Source organism: Lethenteron reissneri, chromosome 45 (assembly GCF_015708825.2).
Source record: "Lethenteron reissneri isolate LAM-NWPU_2019-01 chromosome 45, ASM1570882v1, whole genome shotgun sequence".
Classification (NCBI taxonomy): Eukaryota; Metazoa; Chordata; class Hyperoartia; order Petromyzontiformes; family Petromyzontidae; genus Lethenteron; species Lethenteron reissneri.
In genome coordinates this window covers 7,243,111-7,270,788 of record NC_083823.1, presented here as the reverse complement: position 1 = coordinate 7,270,788, position 27,678 = coordinate 7,243,111, and the positions used below count along the sequence as shown (strand labels likewise).

Below are 27,678 nucleotides of genomic sequence, written 5' to 3'. Positions count from 1 at the left end.
ATCATTCTGGGTGCTTACTCGCGGCCGGCAAATAAGTCTGACGTTTTTTTTTTTTGCGCAACTAATCGTACAACCGCACGAGCGCGATTGTTGTTTCACGAGAGAAATGCAACGGAGAGTGACACGCCGAGTGGCTGTTCCATTCACAGATGTGCAGTTGCCACCGTCCATGGCAAATTTTGAGCGATGGGAATAACAAAAACGATGCGAATGAGGACGACGATGATAATAAGGACGTAACGGCGTCCGCTCGCTCTCGCACAGAGAGGACGAACCGCACAGGAGGGAAAGGCAGCCACGTGGTGAGCCAGTGCCAAAATTCCCCCGCCCAAGTTCTGCAGTTCACTGTGTGTTCAGCTGTTATTCGTCAATTCACACCCCCCGATTAACACCGTTGGTTACGCACAGCGCGAAAGAAGTTTCAACGCGTACATGCAATTAATGTTTGCACGAGGAAGGACACCGGAGCGCCTGGAGAAAAACCACGCGTGCGAGGGGGCAACACACGACCCGATTAGGTCCAGGAGGGGTGGGGGGTCCGCATTGGCTGCGTCGTCTTCTGCCGAAGCCAGGGTATGGCACCACCCCGATGCCCACAGGAAAGGAGTTTCACAACATTAGTCGTGCACCAACCCTCGCTACCGGGTTAGTGCCACGCGCATGGGACACCACCGGCCAACGACAACATAACTCATAAACAAACGCGGGTCTGTTTATAAAATAACATTTAAGTCCATCAGCGCAATCGACCACTCCCCACACTAATATCTTGCAGCAGCGCGTGTTCAACAGGCAGGCAAAGCCTGGGACTGCTTTCAACTTTGTCGAGTCTGCTCCTTGGGTTGCCCGATTATCCAAGGCAGCAGCTGTCTTCAGGCACCAACATGGGTTGCCCACTTGATCACGTGCCACTCGACTGCCCGATTATCCGAGGCAACAGCTGCCTACAGGCAACAGCTGCCTACAGGCACCAACATGAATTGTCTACTTGATCACGTGGCACTCGACTGCCCGATTATCCTAGGCAACAGCTGCCTACAGGCAACAGCTGCCTACAGGCACCAACATGAATTGCCCACTTGATCACGTGGCACTCGACTGCCCGATTATCCTAGGCAACAGCTGCCTACAGGCAACAGCTGCCTACAGGCACCAACATGAATTGCCCACTTGATCACGTGGCACTCGACTGCCCGATTATCCTAGGCAACAGCTGCCTACAGGCAACAGCTGCCTACAGGCACCAACATGAATTGCCCACTTGATCACGTGGCACTCGACTGCCCGATTATCCTAGGCAACAGCTGCCTACAGGCAACAGCTGCCTACAGGCACCAACATGAATTGCCCACTTGATCACGTGGCACTCGACTGCCCGATTATCCTAGGCAACAGCTGCCTACAGGCAACAGCTGCCTACAGGCACCAACATGAATTGCCCACTTGATCACGTGGCACTCGACTGCCCGATTATCCTAGGCAACAGCTGCCTACAGGCAACAGCTGCCTACAGGCACCAACATGAATTGCCCACTTGATCACGTGGCACTCGACTGCCCGATTATCCTAGGCAGCAGCTGTCTTCAGGCACCAACATCGGGGTTGTCTACTTGATCACGTGCCACTCGACTGCCTGAGTATCCGAGGCAACAGCTGCCTACAGGCACCAACATGGGTTGCCCACTTGATCACGTGGCACTCGACTGCCCGATTATCCTAGGCAGCAGCCATCTACAGGCACCAACATTGGGGTTGTCTGCTTGAGCAAATGCTGCTGGGTTGCCCGATTATGATAGGCACCATTGCGATGCGTGTAATCGTTTCGTTCATGCACATTCAAAGTGTTGCTGGCAATGTGGGTCTTCCTTTCCTTTCACCGAATTAAAATCTGTCACCCACACCGCGTTCATTCTCACACTGCATGGATCGCCAAGCACCACGTGTGTGAATGAACGAATGCACCATCATTCGGTAACCAAGAAACCATCAATATGAAACGTTGATCTTAGTTGCGCATAACATCTTAAACTTACTTTTGTTATTTTACATATATATTAAGCAAAACAAATATTGAAGTATTGGCTTTCACAGATCATCGCGGAATACAACCAACATTATTTAAGCAAATAAACTCAACTCATTCGTCAAGAACACTTTGGGTGGCCTTGAAAGGAAACATACATAACGTTTATAATAGGGCACATTTCAGGCAACGGCCCATTCGCCATAGCACACGCAATGCCACGAAACATCACGATTGTATTTGTTTCTAAGGCAATGATTCTCAAAGTGTGATCCCCAGACCAGCGAACCACCACCAGCGGTCCCGCGACGCTCCTACAGGCGGTCCGGGTTACGTGATGCACAACGCAGCTTGTTCCGCAAATCACGACAATAGTTTACATTGTTTCGCACATAAAATCACATTTGACTTCATACGGTATTTCATAAAAAAAAAAAAACGAAAATTAAGTATGTAACTGCCCTAACTACCCTGAGAATTCTTTTCTCGACTACTTTAAGCTCATTTGTTGTTTATTCCTTCCCCCGCACCTCGCATTATCACGGTTGGTAATGAACGGCGCATTTACAGTTTTGTTGCCAGTTAAAAATGGTAAAAACCTATTGCTATATCTTGCTACTGGCAAAGGAGGTCTCATAATGTAAATACTTACCCCGAGCTCTCAATACTCTGATGGTGCGTTGTCTTTGAGTTGTGTGCCTTTTGGCGTCATCTGGTCCAACCCATGTGAGACTGGGCTCTAAGGAAAGCTGTCTCGGGTGTGGACCAATCAATTTCAAGGACAGTGCATACATTATCAGAGTTGTCTTTTAGTTTGCATTTTGACCGCAAGTATTGGTGGGTTAATGCAAACATGATCCCTTGTATAAAGGCGTCAGTTTTGTCGCCAGTTAAAAAGGGTAAAAACCTATTACTACGTGCAGAGTTTTGTTGTCATGATCTGTGCACCACTGGCAGTCAGCCAAACAATTCACCGAACAATGCAACCGCTTGAGATACTTTCGCAGGCAATGACGACGACGAGGCGCAACGTTTCGCTGAATGACGGTTTTATTTCATTGCGTTATTTGGCCAAAGTGAAATGAGGTGATATCGTCAGCAGTGCTGGCGATTGTGTGAAAGGCACTTTAATAATGACATAAAACAAAGACAGATTTAATCTTATTTGTATTCGGGCTCAAAAATACTCGCAAGAGAAAGGCGGCAGCAGCAGCAGTTCTCGCGTTCGAGATCGAGATCGAGGTCACAGCCGTAACACCGGCAGCTCCACCACCACCGGCACTACCACCACTGGCACCACCCCTCCCCAACGCCTTTCTCCCCTCACCAGAGCCCACAACCGCCCACCTCACAGCTCTCGGCAAGTGGGGGGGGGGGGACTCTGTGCGTCGCCCCTCGTCACACACTCATTTACCTCTCTGCAGTTGGTCCCTCTCCCTCCGCCCTCCTGCATCAACATTCGCGCAAACGTCACAAGCGTCGGATCAGATACGCCGAAGTTACTGAACGTCATCCCTTTGCTGCATTCTACGTCTCAGTTGAAACCCGAGGACGTCCCATTACAGAACTCCCTATGGGCAGGCGGACCACTCAACCGCCGCATCGGGGTGACGCTCGGGAGATATTGGGCCTTTTCCAGGCATCCTTCGGTAACCCGACTGCACCGCTGCCACTCTGCGATTGTGCTGTGAATGTTGACAGCCAGCAGCTTGTGAGGCAGCGACTTTGCTTGGCACCGATCTACCGAGCGGTAAGCTTCACTAAAGTGCAAAAGCCACTTTTCACGATGGGACTTTTCCTCATTAGTAGTAGTAGTCGTAGTAGTCACCGGTGACTGCACTGAGGCCGTACAGCATATTACACGTCAGCACCCTGTTTGACCACAGAGGGGCACTTGAGGCTCATCCCTGTGATCCCAACCATGGCCCAAGTTTCACATTGGGCTCGAGGCACTTTGTTACAACTTGCACTCCCCAAGGCCTTCATCCATCAGGGCAATCGTCACAGGCAATAGTTGCCACAGCATTCCCCAGCTGTGTCAAAATCTCATTGCCCAAAAATCTGAACGACAATTCTGATGCAAGTTGCCCTCCTAGTGGGCGACCTGGGGCGGCAACAACGTCCAATCAGATCAAAGACGGAGGTCAGGTGACGTTTTCTGCGCCTGAAATAAATGGCGGCTTCCAAATTCAGCAAGAGTGGGAATCTGGACGGATGGAAGAGAAAGCCTTCGGATAAGTAATGTATTGTATTGAAATAATGGGCTGCATAAAGGAATGACTGTGATCGGACCTGTGACAACTACCAGGCCTGCCTCATCCCGAATAAACAAGTTAATTTACAGTCTGTAGATCAACCATTGTTCAGCATACACAATTTTCATCAAGGCTTGCTCTGATTGGCTAGATAAATGTCACTTCATTCCGGCAAAGCGCCTTTGCCTGTGATGATTGCCCTGACATTGCCAGAGTGGATAATGGCCTTTCGCTTAGCCCGTGTGTTTATTTCATCATTCTTTAGCTTAGCCTTGCGTGGTCAATCCATCATTCCGTCACGCAACCAGACTTGTGACCCCCCCCCACCCCCCTAAAAGGTTCCATCCATCACACTCAACATCCTCGGTCCGACCATGTGCTCGACTCCAAAGACAAAGATCCCCCATATAGCCTTAACAGACTTTGGCCAAGTGCTGTTAGCGAGCACCTATGAAGGCTGGCATGGAAACAAGAGGAGGTGGGTGGCCAACACCATGCCCGGCCACCTTTATCTCCTGAATGGCGAATGTTGACACACCACACCAGGTACTGATTTGAGGCCGAGTCGACCTAGAGGGAAACCCAGGACCCATTCAGATAATCGTCACTTGTGTTGGCCGTGAGCGGGAATCGAACTCGGGTCGCCGGGTTTGCGGTGCGTGCACACACACACACCAGAGTCTCGGCTCTCTCGGGCAACACCACGCTCCAGTGTCTCAGGCCTCTGTGAACAGTCAAATCCTTCACATTCTGGGGTTTGTTGCAGCCCTCGCGCTTGTCCCACACGCGCTTGTCCCAACGAGCCAACAAGCCGCGAGTCGGTTTCTTGACCGTCCCACGGGGGTTTTCGTCACGAACGCAACGCAGCCCTCTCGCTCCTCCCGCGCGTTCACACGCCGGTCTCGGCCTCTCCGTTCTCCTCGAAGAAGCCCACGGAGCGGCGCTCCGTGAGCTTGCGGAACAGCGTCTGTCTGCCGCTCAGCGTCTGCCTGAACGTCTCCGTGGTGAAGTAGTAAATGACGGGGTCCAGGCAGCAGTTGGCGCTAGCGAGCGACAGCGTGACGGGGTAGATGGTGCGCAGGGTGCGCAGCGCCGCACAGCCACCCACCGTCTCCGTGCGCACCATCGTGTACAGCATGAGCGTCACGTGGTGCGGCAGGAAGCTCGTGACGAAGATGGCCAGCGTGGCGCCGATCATCTTCTGAATCTTGTCCTTGTTCAGGGAGCTCTGCGTCAGCATCGATGTCTTCCGAATGGTCTGTGTGGGGGGGCGGGGGCGGGGTTAGAGAAAGGTCAGGGAAGGAATTGTTAATCGGCAGACAGACACTTGACCTCCTATGGTCTGAGCCAAGCGTTATTGCATGTACATTTTATACCAGCACAGCTCCTTAACGCATTTGCCATGTGGAAGAATATAATTGTCAAAATAATCCCATTATCTTCTTGGTTCTTTCGGTAAAGTCATGTAGAAGACATAAATGTTTTATTATGTTTTAAAATAAAACATAATTGTTTTATTATGTTTTATTAATATTATTATTTTATTACTTCCCTTCTACGTGACTTTACCGAAAGAACCAAGAAGATGAATCCCTGCAGTCATGAAAGCTTTAAATCGAAATTTAATCCCATCATCATCACGATCCATGGGCAGGTAGCCCTGATGTGTCCACTGCACATTTCGTCATTTGTTTCCACTTTTCTTCTCTGTCTTGTAGCGTCAATCTGCTCAAGTAGTGGCCACATCTTACTGGCGCCAATCTCTTCGTGTCGCCGTCAAGACGTTCGCTGCGAGGTCTTTCCGTCTCCTTCCATTTCTCCGAACGACACTTTTAATGCCCCTGTTGTTGTCCATCCTACATGTGGGTGTCCACATAGCGCCGGGTTCCTTCTCAGCACCGCCTGCATCATCACCAGTTTGCCTTCTTCTACCTGCAAACTTTGTCTCGCTTCTACGTTGGTCACTCTTTGGGTTCAGCTTTAAATGCAGCAATCCCATTGAACAGCCGTACAGCAGCTGCAGGCGCTACTCTGATGTCCGACTCTCTAGACGAATCATGCACGACCATCCGACCGAGGCGGTGAATTCTGTGTGATCACAGTCTTCTTCCAGTGCAGAGTTGTTGGGTTTTTTTTCCTCTTCTGAATGTGCCTCAATAAACAACGCAAATGGTTATTTCTTTAAAACAACATAGCGGCTAGGGGTAGCAATCAGATTTTTTTGCTGGGAGGAATTTCCTGTTGTTATTAGCAGCTTTCTATACGATACCAAACTCGAGTGGTCGTGCATTGTAGTTGTGGAGCCTATTGAGACGCACAAAAATACACGTGACCAACGATTTAGACGTTTGCAGAAAGCCATCAAAATACCCGAATGAGTGGGCAAACTGGAATGAACAGATGGGGTCTGGGTAGTATAAAATGTCCGTGATCAATCTTACATTCTTGTGTAATCCAGTTAAAGTATGGCACTTTGTGTTAAGAATGGAAGCATTGGAGCCAGCATTTTGGTAATAACAGTTTTGGCCAAGTCTGTGGTGGGAGGGTGTTAACGGTTTGGGTGGCAGTGTCCACACATGTTATTACACCGCATGGCCATTTTTTGGTGGGTACAACGTTGAAGTATTGAATGATGTAAAAAACTTAACCCGTAAAAACAAAGTTTTTCACTATAAATCCTTTATATGCGTGGCAGCTAGAGTCCTCTCGTCCTCTGGCTTGAGATGGCTGCCACCTATGGGTCAGATGATTGCCTGCCACCATTAAGCAATTGGTAATTAAATATAATTTTTTTTTCCTAAAAAGTGTAAAATTTTGGAAAACAATTTTCACGAAAATAAATTGTCACGCACAACGAGTCTGTGTGCAAAATGTCAGCTCGATTGGATCACGGGAAGTGGGTTAAAAAACGACAGAAAGATTTGCACGGTCGTAAGCGCGCAAGCAAGCAAGCGAACTTAATATAAAGGATTTAAAAATAAACGTTAATGTCTTTGGCAGCATTAAAGATCGCAGACGATCCCAACGGTTACATTTACCGGTGAAAACAAAAATCATTACAATGGTCCTGACCATTCCGACTGTCCAGATATGTCACAGAACATAGATAATTTGACCTCATTGTGCTGTCACTTGGCTGAAAGTATACTTGCTATACTTGCTCCTTAAAAATCAAATCCATTTGCTCGTCGACAATGTATGTAGGTATGTTGAACTTCTTTCGTACTCTACGTCACCAGCAGTGCTAATCGGAGGTGCGGGGGAAGGACAACAAACTAAACACAAAAAACACTTCTCAAGAATCTAGATTTTAAGTTTTCGTGACTGCAGGGATCCGGTAAAGTCACGTAGGTAGAAAATACAATTTATTGAATCACGACGTTTCGATTGCAACACAAGCAATCATCATCGGCTGTGACAACCACAGCAAGAAAATAAATTAGTAGTCAATCTACATGATGATTTAAAAGTGCGTAGCCCCAGTGGCTTCCTATCGGAAGGGAGAGCGTTCCAGACGGCCGCCGAAGAACATCTGAAAGCGCCGCGATGCGAGGATGGCCAGCTAAAAGCCGCTGCTGCCACTGCTGCGAGAATGACCGGGGTTCGTGTGGTTATGGTGTATGCTCCTTGTCGACAAACGAACTCTGCCAAGCCGTGTGCAGAACAGCGGCGCAGCTTGACTGCGAGTGAGACCGCATATTGTCACTGGGAAACGCGGCGACTTCCAAAGCAGCTCTGTTGACTCTGCAAAACAGCCAACTGGAAACACAGAGCCACTTTTGTTGTGTTTAAACTCTTTTTTTTTCTTAGACCGGATTTTCATGGAATGCCAGGTTGGGTTGGGTTCACGAGACTCGTGGCAATGATTCCAGGCCTCTAAAGTCATTCCCACGCGGAGGAAATGTCTGGAATTGGCCGACGTTTGCCACGGAGTGAGCAGTGTAGGTCACGGTGTAGGATCTAAAGAGACGGCAGTGGAAAGAAGGGGCAAGCAAGGGGGTGGAGTGGAGGGAATCCGAGGGTCCGAGTCTGTTGCCATGGAGGCCGCAATGTTTGTTTCTTTCATGGCAATTTTTCTCTCTTGTACAAGTTGTCAAAGTTGAAATTGTTTTTTTATGATAGATTATTTTGATTGCTGCATTGCCACATTCTTTATGAATGGCGTCCTTGTTTTAGACACTTCCTCGCATTCACCAGCTGTACAAAGTCTCCGTCACGCATACTTTGGGAGTTAGAAAAATCGCATTCACTCCCCGCAATCCAAACCCGGACCAACTTCAACATCACTATCGCTGTCTTCAACATCCACCACGGATTCAACCCTGTCCCCTTCACTCCCACCCCAAATCCTCCCCCCCCCCCCTCACACAACCCCCCTCTGAAAACAGATGATGGTTAAGGCCCTGGATGCAGCCTCTACCTCCTCCGCATCCTCATCTCTCCCGATCCTCTGTATGTGCGAATGTTGAACTTCTTTCGTACTCTACGTTGCCAACCGTGGTAATCGGATGTGCGGGGGAAGGACAACAAACTAAGGGGCCGTCCATAAATGACGTCACGTGATTTTGGACGATTTGTGACCCCCCCCCCCCCTTCGTCACACGACGTCACAAAAAGTCAGACCCCCCTCAAATATGACGTCACAAAGCTCTGCCCTCCCCCCCCCCCCCAAAAAAATCATGCTTCAAATCAGCTTTAAACTATTGTCATTGTAGTGCGTATTTAATGTGGCGCTGCACTCTGATGTTGTAGGATAAAACATTGATTAAAAAGTCTATTTAATGAAGTAGAACGTGTTGTCTATATTTATTTAAAGTTGCGAATTTTGATGTGACGTCACACTTCTCAAACCCCCCCCCCCCTCGTCACACATCGTCACAAATGTCTGACCCCGCCCCCCTCCAGGTGCGTGACGTCATTTATGGACGGCCCCTAAACACAAAAAGCAGTTTGAAAGAAATGAGTTTTCAATCTAGATTTAAAAGTGCATAGCTCCAGTGGCTTCCTAATGCGGGAAGAGCGTTCCAGACGGCCGCAGAAGCGCATCTGAGAGAGTGCGATGCAGTGACCGTTTTTGTTAGATTACTGGGCCAAAAGCTATTGCGAGGATGACCGGAGTTGGCGTGATGGTTTACGCTCCTTGACGAGATTAGCAAGGTAGTGTGGTTCACTTTGTGGCAAGCACTTTGTGTGTAGTGAGGGCGACCTTATTTACAAATCTCTCTCTTCTCTCGTCCCGTTTACATTCATTTCAAATGTTCCATGCATTCTATCCTTGACATGATTCCCCTTCCATGGAGTGTGGAGTGTGGACACAGTTACAAAGCTGCTGGTTGAAAATAAAACAGCACTGGGTGAATGGAAAGCTTAACCGTGATAATTTTGCGAGCAATTTTTGTTGCGATAAATATAATCTTTTTGTATTTGATTATGTTTCATTTTTATTATTTTATTATTTCCCTTCTACGTGACTTTACCGAAAGAACCAAGAAGAGAAATATAATCTTATGCGTAGGCTTTCACGATCAATATTATGATTTATGATTGGTTTCTTTTTGGTCAGATCGTGTTTGTACAACGTCAATATATAACTATAACCATCCTGCACCACCCAGCGATGTTGCCAATCAAATCGAGATGTCACGTCGTGGGAAATACGCCGATTGATTTGGTGAATTCAGGACCCGGATCAGGAAGCGTTTGCACGCGAGGACCGCTGAGGGAGGCGCCACGGTGGCTAGGAGATGTTAGCTCCCTCGCCTGGTATACAGCAGGTCGTGGGTTCGATCCGGACCCCGACGCCTGCATTTTTGGAGTTTGCGTGTCTCTCTCTCATCATCATCACGGTGGCTAGGAGATGTTAGCTCCCTCGCCTGGTATACAGCAGGTCGTGGGTTCGATCCCGACCCCGACGCCTGCATTTTTGGAGTTTGCGTGTCTCTCTCTGATCATCATCACGGTGGCTAGGAGACGTTAGCTCCCTCGCCTGGTATACAGCAGGTCGTGGGTTCGATCCCGACCCCGACGCCTGCATTTTTGGAGTTTGCGTGTCTCTCTCTCATCATCATCAGGGTAGCTAGGAGATGTTAACTACCTCGTCTGGTACACAGGAGGTCGTGGGTCCGATCCCGACCCCGACGCCCGTATATTTGGATTTTGCGTGTCTCTCTCCCATCATCATCACGGTGGCTAGATGTTAACTACATCGTCTGGTATACAGGAGGTCGTGGGTTCGATCCCGACCCTCACGCCTGCATATTTGGAGTTTGCGTTTCTCTCCCCCCGTGGCAACGTGGATTTTTCTCTGGGTCATCCGTTTTTTTTCTACACATTTAGAAACATCCGTTTAGAGTAGGGGGTTGCTATACAATTCCACGTGATAAGCCACTTCGTTGAGCTATCATTTATGGCCAAAAAACTATATAGCTCAGCCAGTCCTAAACTGGTAAATTAAAATAGATGCCTGCTATTCACATCTGATGAGGTTGGGTGCGATTTGTAGTGAAACGTCGTCGAGAAAAATTGTCCAAAATGTTTGCTCGCATTTTCAACTTTCCTTGTGTTTTTTTCTGAAAAAAACTAATCAATCGGAGTATTTTCCCACAACGTGACAACTTTTAATCGATCGGTTCGATTGTCGGGTAGTGGAGGGTGACAGTTAATCAATGGGCAGTGTAGCTACATGACGATCTAACCACAACGTAAACTAATTACGAATCCTCGAAGATGCATTTGCCTCCGAACCTTGTTTGCACAGAAATTTGCCGAGAAAATAATCCGACGTTTGAACAGGCAGTGACGATGGCAGCCAAAGAACACGCAAATGACCACACGACTCTCTTGAAGGAAGGGAACATCTTCAGGCAGTGACCGCTTGTTAAATTTCGATTTAAAGCTTTCGTGACTGCAGGGATTCATCTTCTTGGTTCTTTCGGTAAAGTCACGTAGAATGGAAATAATAAAATAGTAAAAATAAAACATAATAAAATAATTCTCACGACGTTTCGGCCACAACGCAAGCAGCCGTCCTCAGGTGAAGACCAGGTCTGTCGAGAAGACAGAGTCGACAGACCTGTTCTCCACCTGAAACGTCGTGAGAATTGTATTTTATGTTTTATTTTTATTATTTTATTATTTCCATTCTACGTGACTTGTTGTTTCATGGTTGAGAGCCTCGCAGAACGCCGCGGCTCGAAGCAGGAAAAAGCCCTCACGTGGGCGTCTATCCGCTTCAACTCGACACCGCAAGGGCAGCCAATACGCAACACGCACCGGGAGAGGACTACCGCCAAACTCTGCATGCGACGAGCATGACAACGTAGAGCGGAGGAGCAGGGGACCATCACCGGCGGGACGTCCGCTATCCGCGACATGGCCATCGGCCAGCACCACCGCCGTCTCTCATCAGGGCTGACAACTGATTGTGCTCCACTGTGACCACTCTGACCACATGACCAGAATCTGCCCCAAAAATAATCGAGCGGCCAAGCTGCCGAATGGAGCCAAGCGACGAATCGCCCGCGGTGAGGAGCTTGAGCCGGGATTAAATTCCAAATGGCTCACGTGGTGGAGCCGACACAGACTGAGAGTGGGTTTAGGCCGATGCAAACACTCTCGTGAAATCATGGGGGGGGGGGGGGGGGGGACTTCTGCTACAACCGAACGATGTGCTTGTCAGGAGAAGAAAACCACGGATTATCTCTTGAGATGCCCTGCAGCACCACAAAGCACTCCTCAAGATTTGGCAATGCCAACACCAGAAGCAGAGTATTGTGAAAAGACTGTAAAGGTTGGACAGGAGACACGACTAAGAAGAACAGAAGAAGTTCCCCGTCAACAATAATGGAGGGGATATTCAATCTTGATTTGATCCAGATTTGAAGGGGATATTCTTCAACTTCCCTAAACGCGTCACACATTTGGCTCAAATTTTGTTCGTTCACTTAAGACACGACTGACGAAAGCTCTCTCGCCGAAACACCGCCGCCAAGAGACGCCGCGCCGTCACCGCCGCGCCACCGCGCCGTCACCGCCGCGCCGTTTGCCCACCAGCAGGATCTGGCAGGAGCAGTACACCATGACGCAGAGCGGGATCACGAACCCGACGAGCTCCACGAACACGACCACCGCTCCGATCCTCGACCAGTCCTCCTGCGAGAAGTTCTCGAAGCACGTGGTGGCGGCGGCGGCGGCGTCGTCGGCAGCGTCGTCGTCCGACGGCGGCGGCGGCACGTTGGCCGCGCGCAGGGCGAACACCGGCGCCCCGCACAGCGCCACGAAGAGCCACACGGCGGCGCTGACGAGGCGGGCGATGCGCGGCGTGCGCAGGGGGCGCGAGCGCAGCGGGTGCACGATGGCGAGGAAGCGGTCGGCGCATATGCACGTGAGGAAGAGGACGCTGCCGTACATGTTGACGAGGAAGACCGCCTTGCTCAGCTTGCACGCGAGCTCGCCGAACGGCCACAGGCCGCCGCGCGCGTAGTACAGCACGCGCAGCGGCAGCGAGCCCACGAAAAGCAGGTCCGACACCACGAGGTTGGACATGTAGATGGTGGTCTCCGAGTGGCACTTGATGTGGCGGCAGAACACCCAGCAGGAGACGCCGTTCACGCAGAGCCCCACCACGAACACCAGGCCGTAGGCGACGGCGTAGAACGTGTTCTTGAAGTGCGCGTCCGCGGTGCACTCGGTGACGTTGAGGCCGGGCGACGGTGGCGGCGGCGGCGACGAGTCCATGGTTCGCGCGCGGGGCCTGCCGACTCCTAATCGGCGGCACGCCGCGTCGGAACGAGCGACAAATTCCACGCGGGAAGGGGCGGGAGGTTGGCTGACGGGCGGGCGTGGCGGCGGCGGTGAGGTGGTTCGAGGCGCGAGCCGGGCGCACCGTCCGCTGCCCCGTCAACGCGCTGCCACCGCATTGCGTTCGGCGAGTTACCCGTCGTTCGCTTGAGCTGCCGCGCGTCTCTCGGCGCTACATGTCCGCGTCCGGGCGGACGCGAGCTGTCGTTGTCGCGGTGCCGGGGCTTGCTACGGCACGGCTCTGCCTGCGAGCGGCTGCTGCGGGTCTCGGTTGAGTGCAGGCTCCATCACGGGCAGCTATTCTGTTAAAGGCAGCGACAGCAGCAGCGTTCCCAGTTACCACTTTGACGAGGGCACATTTTTTACAAAGTTTCATTTCGTCGCTCGACATCGTGTTGAACGTACGACACCGTATTGCAGCGAGCGGCGTTATCCACTCGTCATCGTTGTCTTTCTCAAAACCTGCTGGGTCAGTCGGCCGGCCCTTCTCGTGAGGGCACGCGTGCCCACTGGTTCTATTTGCATAGAGGCGGCATACTTTGATTCCTTTCCCGCCACCGAGGCATTTCAGTCGGGGATTTTACCCAACACGCTTCAGCTACCGCAGAGGCAATTGACAATTCAGTCCCAATCCACAGAGATGTCACAGCCAGGCTAGATTTGAAGCCTTCGTGACTGCAAGGATTCATGCTCGTTGGTTTTTTCGGTTAAGTCACGTAGGTAAACCAATTAATAAAATAAAATAAATGAAAACAACTAAGGGAGGGAGGCTTGTGTTGCCTCCAAAACGTCGTGATTTAATTGAGTTGTTTTCATTTATTTTATTTTATTGTTTTACCTACGTGACTTCACCGAAAAAACCAAAGAGGATGTCACAGCCAGGCTAGCTCGCAGTTGCGAGTGTTCCACTACAGGCAAGACGTGTCAGCCTCGTGTGATATTACAACATTGGAAGAGTAGGCCAATGCACAGAGATGCCATATAGCCAGGCTGGACCCTCGTACTGGGATGTTCCATCAAGAACTATCAGCTTCATCGGATCACCGTTGCACCTGTGCGCGTTGTAGAGGACTGCAGTGAAAGTCGGTGCGTTTCCCACGATTGCTGTGGCTGGTATACATTTTACCTCGTCTTTAATTTCTTGTAAATGTTTGTTCCTGGATCGCACGGAAAGTGATTTTGCAGCCACCGATAACTGCCACTGACAAATTGAGGCGTTTTCTGTCATAGCAGCAGAGCCAGACAGGGAAAGGCTGTGTGGCCAGTTGCATAAAACACCTTAATAAGTGACAATCTCCTTTGATTGACATTTATTTATACAGGAGGCGAGTGGAATTTTACATTGAAGTTGTTTTATGCAACCAAACCGCGTTCTTTGACTCTTTTCCAAACGGTGGCGGCCCGGGTTCGTAGCGCAGTGGGCTAACCACGGCACCACCGCTCCCCATAAATCTGGACGCGCGCTCGCATGAACGTGCGGGAATATGTTACGCACAGCCAAACTCTCGCTTTGAAACAGAGGGAGAGAAAAGTGCGTGTGGTAATCTGAAGAACACGGCATTCATTTTCAATCTCTCACCTTCAGAACGAGGTCACTGCTGACTCAAACCAAGGATTTGGGGATGCAGCGTTGACAGCGGCGATGCGCAAATCTCTCTTCGTCGTTAGGAACGTGACCATCATCGTCAAAGATGCACAATCGCAGCAGCAACATTTGCTCTACACTCACTTTTCAGACACACCTAAAGCCCCCCCTATCTCTTCAAGGTCCCCTCTCTCTTCAAGGCCCCCTCTCTCTTCAAGGCCCCCCTCCTCTGTCAAGGCCCCCCTCTCTCTTAAAGGCCCCCTCTCTCTTAAAGGCCCCCCTCTCTCTTAAAGGCCCCCCTCTCTCTATCTCCTGGCTTTCGAGCGGCACTTTACCCCGCGCCTGAGAGCCACAGTCATTGTGACGTCTGTGATGTACTGTGCACGTCACACACCACTGCAATTATTATTTCCAATCAAACTCAAGGCATCCATCAACACCACCCCGAAAAGGCAAAGAATAGCCAGCAAGCGACACCTTGAGGAACGACCCTCCTCCTCCTCCTCCCGCACACAGCTCCATCAATCACGTTAACGATCGGTGAATGAAGTGAAACACAAATTAACTCAATCATTTTGGTCATTGGTAATTGCGCTGAGAATATCAACCCCACCTTGGACTTCAAGTGTCAGAGCCCCGGAATGGATTCAAATCCGGGATCTTAGTGGAGCCACCTCCGCACTCCGACCCCAGACTCACGGGGCTCATGAGAGTCACCCAATCGAGTCACCCAACCGAGTCACTCAACCGAGTCACCCAACCAAGTCACCCAACCAAGTCACCCAACCAAGTCACCCAACCGAGTCACCCAACCACAGTCACACGACACAGTCACGTGATATCTGCGCTCCGGCACGCACACACACAGAGAGAGAACCCACCACCTTTTGAGACGTCAGCGGAGAGGAATTCGAGCCGTGCGAATCCCGTTGTTGGATCGTGTTCATAAACAAGGCACAGATTCCGTCACCCACCTGCCTCCCCCCCTACCAAAGATAGCAAAGACAAAGATCCCCCGTATAGCCTGTAACAAGACTGTCGGGGCAAGTGCTGTTAGCGAGCACCTATGAAGATCGGCACGGCACACGGGAGGGTGGGTGGGTGGCCAGCACCACGCCCGGTCGCCTTTGTCTCCCCGGTGGCGATGTTTACACACCGCACCAGGTACTCATTTGAGGCTGAGTCGACCTAAGAAAGGCCCAAGACCGCTTCAAATGATCGTCACCGGTGTTGGTGGCCGTGAGCGAGATTCGAACTCGGGTCGCCGTGTCGGGAGCGTTCACACACCTGCCCCCGACCGTGGCTACCTCTGGGTCAGCTTTCTCTGCGACGTCGTTTTCGGCCCAGATCAACCCTCTCTGCTGTGGGGCCCCCCACGAATGAATCACTCGACCGTATCAGGTGGAACTTTGCTTAATTCGTCGATCCGGGGCACACACACACACACAGACACGCACTTGAATTCCGATACTAGCCCGACTTGTTTCAAGTTGTGGAACAAAAAAACCCCATCAACATAGCGTTCCGCTCAAGTGAACGGAGGGCAAACGCTCAGCGTCCAGTGCCCAGCCCCGAGCCGAGTGTAACAATCCACCTTTCCTCCAGCACGAGGTAAGGGGCCGTCCCTAAATGACGTCACGCGATTTTGGACGATTTTTGACCCCCCCCCCCCATCTTCACACGGCGTCACAAAAAGTCAGACCTCCCCCCTCAAATATGACGTCACAAAGCTCTGCCCCCCCCCCCGCCAAAAAAAATAAAACATGCTTCAAATCGCTTTAAACTATTGTCATTGTCGTGCGTATTTAATGTGGCGCTGCGCTTTGATGTTGTATGAGAAAACATTTATCACGAAGTCTATTTAATTAAGTAGAACGTGTTGTCTATATTTATTTAAAGTTGCGCATTTTGATGTGACGTCACATTTATCAACCATCCCACCCTCGTCACACATCGTCACAAATGTCTGACCCCCCCCCCCCACTAGGTACGTGACGTCATTTATGGACGGCCCCTAAGCCCGTGGATCTTACACCCCGCAGCTGACTTCCCATCAAAGTGATGCTCGTGTTTTATCTCGCCGGTTGAGGAAGTTAAAAGTTTGATGCTCAAAGTTCCCCACCACCGTGGCCACCCGACCAGCTGGGTCGGTTTGTGTTGGGAACGGGTGGTGCTGAGATTACACCGATAAGTATTTTTTATTTCGTATTCATAAAGCGCCTTCTCATCAAGGCACTAAACATTAAAAAAACACATTAACATTGCGGGGGTGTGCAAGGGAATCGGTGACTACAACAGAGGACGGCTGCTGGTGTTGTGGCCGAAACGTCGTGAGAATTTTATTTTATTATGTTTTATTATTTTATTATTTCCCTTCTACGTGACTTTACCGAAAGAACCAAGAATATGAGTGCGAAGGGGATAAGGGGAGGGGATGTGTTCACGGTAGAGGGGGCGTAGGGGATAAGGAAGGGGAGGTGGTCATGATAAAGGAGTGCAATAGGGGTAAGGGAAGGGGAGGGAGGAAGTGGAGGCAGGGAATAGAATGGGCAATGGACGAGAGGGGATCGTGTTGGAGCAGGCGCCAGCAACCCATCGTGTGGGAGGGCATCGCCACGAAACGTTCTGGGGGGTTCGATTCTCCATCGCTCACCCAAAAGTGAAAACAAATAACTTGGGTGCTGCTGCTGCTGCTCCTGCAGTGTTGGCAGTAGTGGACAAACAAACAAAGGCAACGCAACGCATTCGGCAAAAACACCGTGTGGCGTTCAAAGGAACATTATTATAACATGTTGCATTTTATAAAACGTCGCAGACATATTTTCGACAACGTAAATATATAATGGGCAATACTTCATGGCAATGGACCTTAATGTGCTGTGTAGGAGGGCCACTGCCTGCGATGTTGCTGATTAAAGATATGATTTTCCTTTCAATGCCACATGTGCTTCGCCATATATGTGGTGGGGTAAAGTGTGGGCACTCCTACGTCTCCCAAGACGCCTAGTTCAGCAGTGGCGTAAGAAGGCTGCGTGTTGATATTCATTGTATGAATGCACTCGGTAAGAGTGATAGATTTAACACGTGTGTGTTATGACATGTGGAGAGCGGTGGTGTAGCGGTTATGGCGCTGCGCTGCAAACCCAGTGACCCAAGTTCAATTTCCGCTCACGCCCAACACCAGTGACGATTATCTGAACCGGTCGTGGGCCTCCCCCTAGGTCGACTCAGCTTTAAATGAGTACCTGGTGTGGCGTGTAAAGATCGCTACTGGGGAGACAAAGGTGGTCGTGTGTGGTGCTGGCCACCCATCACCTCGTGTGCCATGCCAGGATTTCATAGGCGCTCGCTAACAGCACTTGCGCCAAGAGTATGTGAAGGCTACACGGGGGATCTTTGTATTTATATTTATTATAACATGTGTACATGCGCCGGTGCGTGTTTGCTATGCGCGCTTGGTGTGTCAATGGAGATGCCCCCTCCCCTATCTCAAGGGATTTGGCACCAGAAATATTTGAGTGCCGGCTGCCTGCCCGGTTGATCCCAGCACACAGGCACAACCCAACCAGAGGTCGCAAATGGGTACCCGTTCCCTACCCGTACCCTACCCGAAATGAGTGACAAACGGTGACTCACCAGTGACTCATGGTCTACCCGTACCCGTACCCGGCCGCACCAGGGTCGCAAACGGCTACCCGTACCTGGCCGGGTACGGGTAGCCGGGTATCGGGTAGGGTACGGGTATCAGGTACCCGGTTGCGACCTCTGGGCACAACCCAACAAGAACTCCCCAATAACACCGCGTGTGTGCGTGTGGCCTTAAAGAGAAACTAAATATATCTATAAGGTAGGCTACGTTTCAGGCAATAGCCGTTGCTCCCAATGCCACTTATTATCTATGTCCTCTTAAGGCCACAGTATTATCGAAGCTAAAACAGAAGACTCATCAATCCACCCGCACGCAAAACGCGCACTCAATGCGCGGTGCTGTGGAGAGTACCCGTGCCGAAATGCATCAGCAGACGATACGAATACGGGACGGAGTTGGTGTATCGTCTGCTTACCAGGTTCGTTATCGGCGCACACATTGGTGGAGGAGAAGTTACCATTGCAACCTCCTCTTTGTCACTGTGATTACAAAGTCTGGAAGCGATTGTCAAGATTTTATGAGCTAAAATAAATGATTACATCCACATCGCATCCAGTAACCGAGTGTGAGATGCAATCGTTTACTCGTGTAGATTTGACGCAAATGGTACGTTTATAAGCTAATGGGTGGAATTGGTGCTTGGGCCCAGGAAAGCAGTGCCTTGTGTGTCCTAGAACAACAAACATTCCCACAATGCATTGTGCCAGCAAAATTGCATTTTTACTTGCAATATACAGTCATCGACTTAGTTTAATGGGGTTTATTTAGTTTAACACGCAGGCTTTCGCGACCAAGATTATTAATAATAAAAGTTTTTTGGGTTAGATCGCGTTATTTATAAATGTGTCGTAACCCTCCACCACCCGACACGGCCAATCAGCAAAAAAAGTGTCACGTTGACAAAAGACAAATAGTTCCTTGCTTTAGCCCACCGGTGTGTTGAAGAGTGAATCCACAACATTTACAGTTTTTTTTTATTTAGATCACGGGTCACACATCGTCTCTGGCTGTCATTTCTTTAGAACTGCTCTTTTCGTGTTTCGTTTGTCCTTCCCCGGCACCTCCGATTAGTGCGGTTGGCCACGTAGGGTGCGAAAGAAGTTCCACATATTCATACGTCAGGGCGTGCCAGGCTGGTTGTTGTTGCCCTGCACGTGCTGAAGGAGGAGGCTGTCACGTGGCTCTGTGGCTACGTGGGCCGACGTTCACTCACGGAACACATTGCATATATATTTATAGTTCTAGATTTGAAAACCTAAGAATATTTATAGTTATTTAATTTTGATTGTGTATTTGGTGCTCTAACCGTGTTAAAGTCACCGATACTCAAAATGCCACTGTTAGTGTAACTAATCATATGCCCATTTACAAATCGTTAATTTACAAACAACAATTACATTTTCTTCAGGACCCATGGTGCAAACAAGTGCAGTCTCCAACCCTTAATATGAAAAAGGGTCATTGCCTGAAACGTCGCAGATGATACGTACGGGAAACATTTTTAAGGGTGCCGTGTGGTTGAAGGGCGTGTTGACCTGGAGCCACGTTGACCTTGTTAATGGAACGAAAGGGGAGGCCAGTCGCAAAGCAGACACAGCATGGGGCACAGAGAGACAATGCGGACGAAGAAGGCGCTATAAACAAGACAAAAATACACACTCTAGAATGAAACAACAACAACCACCCCACAGAGTCACAATGAATTGCAAGAATGAACGGGGAAGGAGGGAAATGTTTACACGCCTCATGGTTACAACCGCAACACTTTCCTCCTCCCACGCATTTTCCTCCCCCACCCAAATATGCCAAGTTGCTTGTGGAATCGCGGCCATTAAATTCCACGAATTGTCCACAGTCTCCACGTGGCACCTGCATTAAGAAGGCCGGGGTGACACGGGACGTGCCTCTCATAGCTGCTCAGCAGCAGCCCCATCTCCACGACTGATACAATAACACGGACGTCATTACATTCCATCTCCAACGCCTGCCCCCCTCAACACTTTCTGCTGCGATGCCTCGTACCGCCGCAGGCTGACATCTACCGTCACAAACACCTCTCTATCGACAACGTACACGTTAGAAGAATAATAATAATGATATTTATTTATTCAAGAAAAGCCTGGAGTATCAAGACTCTTAGTTTCAAGAGGCTCCCTACTTGGGTTTGTTTGACCAATTCATCTTTCAAATGAGTATTTTCCCTTGCGGGAATAAACCAGAGGAGTCAGTCAATTAGTTAATTTTGGGTGAGGACATTCAGCGAAGAAGCTGTTTTTCAATTGCGATCTGACCAAAAACAGCTGATAGTGTAGCGCGCACGACGGGCCGCGAGGACATCCACGTACGTACGAAGGGAAGACGCTCAAAGTTCGGCACACAAACGTGCTCGCAAGCCCACACACCACCATCTCCTGGCCGCCACTCAGAGCCCAGGGGCTTGTCAGTTTCACTTCTCACCCCAGTCCCCGCTGCCTTCTTACTGATAAGGGTGCAATGTGGCCAATCTCTAACCACTGTCATCACCTTCGGTTGTTTGGAAAGCTTGCAGTAAGGTCTCAGTTTACGATGTCAATACCTACAATTACAGGCATGCTGCAATGCCACAATTCCCAAGGCCCTATCGAGCGAACAAACATCATTAGGCTACTCTCCTCTAATGATGCGACTCCCAGGTACAATTGGATGACAAGAAAACTGCTTAAAAGAAACCATAAAAGGAAGTTCCAGATCTAGCAAAGGATAGGGGGCATGGAATGTGTAAATAATTTACAAAGTGGGTATGGTAAACGCGCCAGTTGGCAGAGGTGCAACGATGCATGGATCCATCCGTGTCAAGCTCACGGTGCAAGCGTCGTCGACATTGCGTGCGTACGAGTAGTCGCACAAGGCTGAACATTTGTTGTCGCGCACTCATAAAAGTCCAGTCCATCACGAATCACGAATGCACCACGTTGGTCGCACATCAGTCGTCACTCCTTTGGAATGACAGTTTAAAAGTCTGTTGAAATACCGGCTCGGACGTACGTAATGGGATTTGCGTGACCCCCCCCCCCCCCCCCCGGTAGTCTCGATTGGCCTCAACATTAGCAGCCACATAAAAAATAGGATTCTTAAATTGATCCACGATCCTGAAACGTGGAAGTTCGTGACGTTTGTTGTTGCCGTGGGTCGGGTAGATCACAAGTCTGAGATTAAACGCCGCACCATCACGACTCGTAGGGCACCCAGTTGGCTAGGAGATGTTAACTACCTCGCCTGGTATACAGGAGGCCGTGGGTTCGATCCCGACCCTGACGCCTGCTGTGTATTTGAAGTTTGAGTGTCTCTCTCATCATCACGGTGGCTAGGAGATGTTAACTACCTCGCCTGGTGTACAGGAGGCAGTGGGTTCGATCCCGACTCTGACGCCTGCTGTGTATTTGAAGTTTGAGTGTCTCTCATCATCATCACGGTGGCTAGGAGATGTTAACTACCTCACCTGGTATACAGGAAGTCATGGGTTCGATCCCGATCCTGACGCCTGCTGTGTATTTGAAGTTTGAGTGTCTCTCTCATCATCATCACGGTGGCTAGGAGATGTTAACTACCTCGCCTGGTATACAGGAGGCCGTGGGTTCGATCCCAACCCTGACGCCTGCTGCTGTATTTTAAATTTGCGTGTCTCTCTCACCGTGGTCGTGTGGATGTTTCCTACTCCGGGTCCTCAGGTTTTTACCTCCACGTTTAGAATCAACATGTGTTTCAAGTTGTTTCTTGCTGTGGTTGTCTCACCTGATGACGGACGCTTGTGTTGCGCCCGAAACGTCGCGATTTAATTTTATTTGATACCTACGTGACTTTACCGAAAGAACCAAAGAGTATGAATCCTTGCAGTCACGAAAGCTTCAAATCTCGATATTTGGCTGCTGCAAGTGTCCACGTGATAAGCCACTTCATTGAGCTGTCATTTGTGGCCAGGTCGCTTCGGAAAAAGAGCTACATAGCTCAGTGGGGGTGAAATATAAAATAGTTAACAGTTTAGTCATTTGAATCGTGAGTGAAACGCCAGTTGCTCTTGCTTCTCTCAATCGGCTCTTGTACGTTGTTAGCTTTTTCCTCCCTTTGGCGAGCAATTAATTAATTTATTTCTGTGCTGTACGGCGCTTTGAGACCACCTTGTAAAAAGGGGCTCTATTCGTGTAATTTATTATTGTGATTGTCAAACGACTGCGATGTTTTGGTTCACGGTGGGCTGAATCAGGTGTTCAGATTCTTCATTAAAATATGCGGCGAGCCAGCCTCTTCTCAGGGCTGGTGGGGCGACGGCGGCGGGGGGCGAGGTCGTAATGCCTTCGCAATAAGTCTGGAATAATACTGGTAGAAACCTCCTGGTTACACCAGGCCACAGGGGATTATTGTGTCCGTGCGTCTGTCGTGCAGGGAGGGGCTGGGTGGGGAGGGGAGGGTGGGGAGAGGCTGGGTGGGGAGGGTGGGGCTGGGTGGGGAGGGGCTGGGTGGGGAGGGGAGGGTGGGGAGAGGCTGGGTGGGGAGGGTGGGGCTGGGTGGGGAGGGGCTGGGTGGGGAGGGGAGGGTGGGGAGGTTGGGGCTGGGTGGGGAGGTTGGGGCTGGGTGGGGGGTGGGAGGGGTGGGGCTGGTTGGGGAGGGGCTGGTCACCCCGTGGTGCCCTTATAAAACTCAACGTTTAACCTACTCACGCCGGCTTGTGCCCGCCCTCACAGTCGGGAATATTTTCGGAATACACCACGCCGCCGTTGACCCTGGCCATTGACCGAGCAACCCAACGTTACTACCAGCTCCCTCCGCAGGAATGTGTTACGTCTGCAGAGTTCGCTACAAGTTCCGAACCAGTGGATATTGGATGATGTTAACAAGGGCGAGGTCTGGGTATCTTGTGCGATGTGAACTTCTTTCACAACATACAGAATTAAATTACGTATATAAGTTTTAAACGATGTATTTAAACATTAAATGATGTGTTTTATATGTTGTCGATAAAACTACGGGATCTTTCGTCCTGTACGTATGTTGAACTTCTTTCGCACCATACGTAGCCAATCGTGCTAATCGGAGGTGCGGGGGAAGGACAACAAACTAACCACAAAAAGCAGTTTAGTAATAGGTTTTTACCCTTTTATCTGGCATACGCCTTTTGGCGTCATCTGGTCCAACACCAATGGAGACTAGGCTCTAAGAAAAGCTGTCTCGGGTGTGGACCAATCAACTTCAAGGACAGTGCATATCATTATCAGAGTTGTTTCTTTTTGTTTGCATTTTGACTGCTTGTGTTGTGGTTATTGAAAACATGATCCCTTGGATAAAGGTATCAGTTTTTGTGCCAGATAAAAGGGTAAAAACCTATTACTATATTTTGCTACTGGTAAAGGAGGTCTCAGTGTAAAAAGCAGTTTCTAAAGAAGTGACTTTTCAATCCAAATTATTTTAAAGTGCACGGCTCCAGTGGCTTGCTATTATCGTAAGGAAGAGCGTTCCAGACGGCTGCAGAAGCGGACCTGAAAGTACGCGATGTGGTGACCACCGTCTTTGTCCGAGAGCTCACCAAAACCCGCAGTAGCTGAAGCCGATCGCACACGACTGAGGCTCGCGAAGGAATGCAGCGAGCACTGGACATGGTCGCTAATCGCGTTTCCATCTGTCGCTCTGTTTGACCCGGCACAGTCCGAGAACCGGCATCTGTGTGGTCGGGTGGCAGCAGGAGCTGATCGTTTCGACGTCTGGTTAGGGGCCCATCCATAAATGACGTCACGCGATTTTGGACAATTTTTTACCCCCCCCCCCTTCGTCATACGGCGTCACAAAAAGTCGGACCCCCCTCCTCAAATGACGTTACAAAGCTCTGCCCCCCCCCCCCAAAACCATATTTACATTTTGAAAATAAAATATGCTTCAAATCGCTTTAAACTATTGTCATTGTAGTGCGTATTTAAAGTGGCGCTGCACTCTGATGTTGTAGGAGAAAACATTTATTAAAAAGTATTTCATTAAGTAGAAGGTGTTGTCTATATTATTTAACTTCTTGGTTCTTTCGGTAAAGTCACGTAGAAGGGAAGTAATAAAATAATAAAAATAAAACATAATAAAATAAAATAATTCTCACGACGTTTCGGCTACAACGCAAGCAGCCGTCTTCAGGTGGTGTCTCATTCTTCACCTTAAGACGGCTGCTTGCGTTGTAGCCGAAACGTCGTGAGAATTATTTTATTTTATTATGTTTTATTTTTATTATTTTATTACTTCCCTTCTACGTGACTTTACCGAAAGAACCAAGAAGATGGATCCCTGCAGTCACGAAAGCTTTAAATCGTAATATATTATTTAAAGTTGCGTATTTTGATGTGACGTCACATTTCTCAAACCCCCCCCCCCCACCTCGTCACACATCGTCACAAATGTCTGACCACCCCCCCACCCAGGTGCGTGACGTCATTTATGGACGGCCCCTTAGCGGTATTGCCACGTTTGATCTTTGTAGCACTGGAAGAGCGACGTTTTGACGAAGGACCTCGTGCCGACGGAGAGGAATGCGTTGTCCGGGTTTTGGTCGACGGTGGAAAGGGTGGCAAAGCCCAGGATGCCCGAGCAAGCTGCTCGACTGCTCTTAGGAGACATTCAGCGCACGGCTCGGCTCCAGTGTGATGAAGAGAATGTTGTGCCGGGCCAGTATGGCACAGGACAAGAGAAAGATAATGCGTCAATGCAGAGAGTTTAATAAGGGTACACTAAGGCCAGTCCACGTGAAATTTATAAATTGCCTCCATTATATAATTACACACTCCTTAAGCCGATGTCTGAAACACCTAAACTATGGATTTAATTGGTGAGAAAGAGTACAGTAACACGGTATTTTTTTATGTTATATGTTCATATGCACGCCAGGGCATGTTAAAAGGGCCGGCAAATTGCCAAGAGTTGGGCTTAGAATAACAGGTCACACCCTCCTCTGCCGGACGATGACATCATCTGGCTATTGTGTGCTGGTGTCATCTTACAATGTGGTTTTTTTTCTACATCAAAAGCCTTGAATGGACACTGCAACTTGCACGATAGGGTTGTTTAAGTTCGTCAACATTTTTCCTCTACCGCCTGCCAATCGTTGGGCGATGACGTTGGCCTATCGAGGCGTTCGTTCGCCACTTGTTGAAAAGATTCGCACGGTTCGAATCTAGCGGCCGCCCTGATTAATACCTGCGGGCGTAATGACGCCGACGATAACGCTGCTGCGCTCCGTCCGCGTCACAGAACGGCGTTCAGGATCCCGCGACGTAAATGGCAAGAGTAGGCCGCTGTGCACCGGCGTCAGGGTACAGATTTGCCAAATTCGAAATGTTCCACCACCGATTGCTCAATTGGGATCTCACACACACACACAGCAACAATCATTGATCCCAACTGGCAGACCGATGCGCCGGGTGGCTCTTGAAAATTAGCCTCATCCTGATCTCTTTTAAGTTCGAGATTTGAAGCTTTCGTGACTGCAAGGATTCATACTCTTAGTTTTTTCGGTAAAGTCACGTAGGTAAAAAATGAAATTAAAATAAATAAAATAAAATAATAAAAATCTCTTTTAAGTTCGTCTGGTTAAACAAAATCAACTTGCAACCTAAAACTGACTGAACGCGGACATTTTTTCTTGTTTTTATGACAGTATTTCACCGTGGGGTAATCCCTGGAGATGGGACATCTCGACATCTCGTTCTCTAAGGGTTGTCCCACCAAGGCGTGGATCGACGCTCCACTCACAGCAGACACATGATCAATGTACGAGCGCCGTCTCATTTCTGCTCTTCCGGTGGCCCGAGACGTGAACAGGAGAGAGAGTGGCCTGGTGAAATAGTCCACGCAGTCAGATTATTTATCCAGTTAATAATAAAAATAAGTAATATTTAAAAAAAAACTTTAAAAAAAACACGCTTTAATGAAATGTACCGTACGAGTAATGGCAGAACTCCACGACTCCAGGAAGTGGCCCCGAAGCTTGCCATCACGTCAGGGACCGTGGCCAATCACAGCCAACGTCAGTTTACCATGGACAATTAGAGGCAAGCCGAAACATAAGATATAAAAATGAATGTTTAAAAATATATGTTTTTATATTTTATGATAGAATATAGTATTGTCATCAGTATGACATAAGTATACCAAGTTTGCAGTCGATACCACATTGGGAAGTAGGTAAAATTTGAGTTACAAGATTTGAGGATACAACAACAACAGACAGAGCGAGTTAAATAAAAGCGTGTAAATAAAAAGTCTTAACTCGTAACACGCCGACACACGAGGAACCACAGAGAAGGCAGCAGCCACGAGTGATGCTGGTACCGACGATTGCCCAAGATTTGCGGTTCTCTATATATAGACTAGCTTTACTACCCGGCTTCGCCGGAGACTTGGATTCTTGTCTTTGATTAATATAATACACGGCCTACGCGGAGGGTGGGGGGGGGGGGGTGCGTGACGTCAGCAGGCACACTGCGTGACGCTGCCGCATGCGGGTGACATCACAGATGTGACGTCACCGCTCACTTGTCGTGCAAAATATATCCATTATTGCGCCACCCCCTCCCATAATACAAAAGCCTATATTTATACTTTTTGCATTGTGTACAGTCTGGAAGCGACCCACATGCCAAATTTCAAGTTTGTTGCATGTTGGGAAATACGCTAAACATTTCGAACAGACACACATTCACAAATTTCCATTTTATATATATAGATTTAGGCGTTATCAGCCAATGAGTGTCTTCATGTGGGAGGAAACCGGATGCGCCCGGAGAAAACCTCGCGTGCGAGGGAGAAACACTGTATCCCATACAGACAGAACAGGGTGTAGAATCCACGTTTTGGTTTTACCGCATTCCCCCGACAAGCCAGGGTACACGGCACCTCATCGACGCCCACGGGAAAGGGAGTTTCTCAACATCGATGCCATCCGCCCACCCTCACTGCTGCCTCCACAGCGCTGGGTTACCGGCAGCCACGTGCACGACGACCACCACCGCCCGGCTGTCAATCAATCACCGTGTCCGGATCCTCTTTGCAATGCGGCACAGCCCGGATCATTAACGGGCACGGGAGGAGGCGGAGGGGAGCAGAAGCCAGCACAGGGCATCACACGTGGCCCCTCTTCTTGGCATGTCTGGCAGGTAGAGCAGTTACAATGAATCCATGCTTACACAGAGTATGTATTTATATGTTGGTGTTGTTGAGCTTATTGCACACCGTACGTAGCCATCCACGCTAATCGGAGGCCTGTGCTCATACAACGTGTAATATTTATGAAAAACTCGAATGCATTCGACAATAACACTATAGTCTTAAAAGTAACATACAGAAATATGGGTGACGTTTG

General features: G+C 49.3%; 1 protein-coding gene across 1 annotated transcript in view; it reads right to left on the bottom strand.

Annotated features, from left to right (window-relative positions):
- Positions 1-3,077: 3,077 nt before the first annotated feature.
- The window catches only part of LOC133353950 (lysophosphatidic acid receptor 6-like), a 39,702-nt gene continuing 15,101 nt past the window's right edge, over positions 3,078-27,678 (bottom strand). Inside the window, exons 2-3 of the mRNA XM_061570479.1 lie at positions 12,328-13,379; positions 3,078-5,536 (exon numbers count right to left, since the gene is read on the bottom strand). Of these exons, the coding sequence (XP_061426463.1) occupies positions 5,168-5,536; positions 12,328-13,014 (1,056 nt within the window). The 5' untranslated portion in view covers positions 13,015-13,379 and the 3' untranslated portion in view covers positions 3,078-5,167. The remainder of the gene's footprint in view (positions 5,537-12,327; positions 13,380-27,678) is intronic.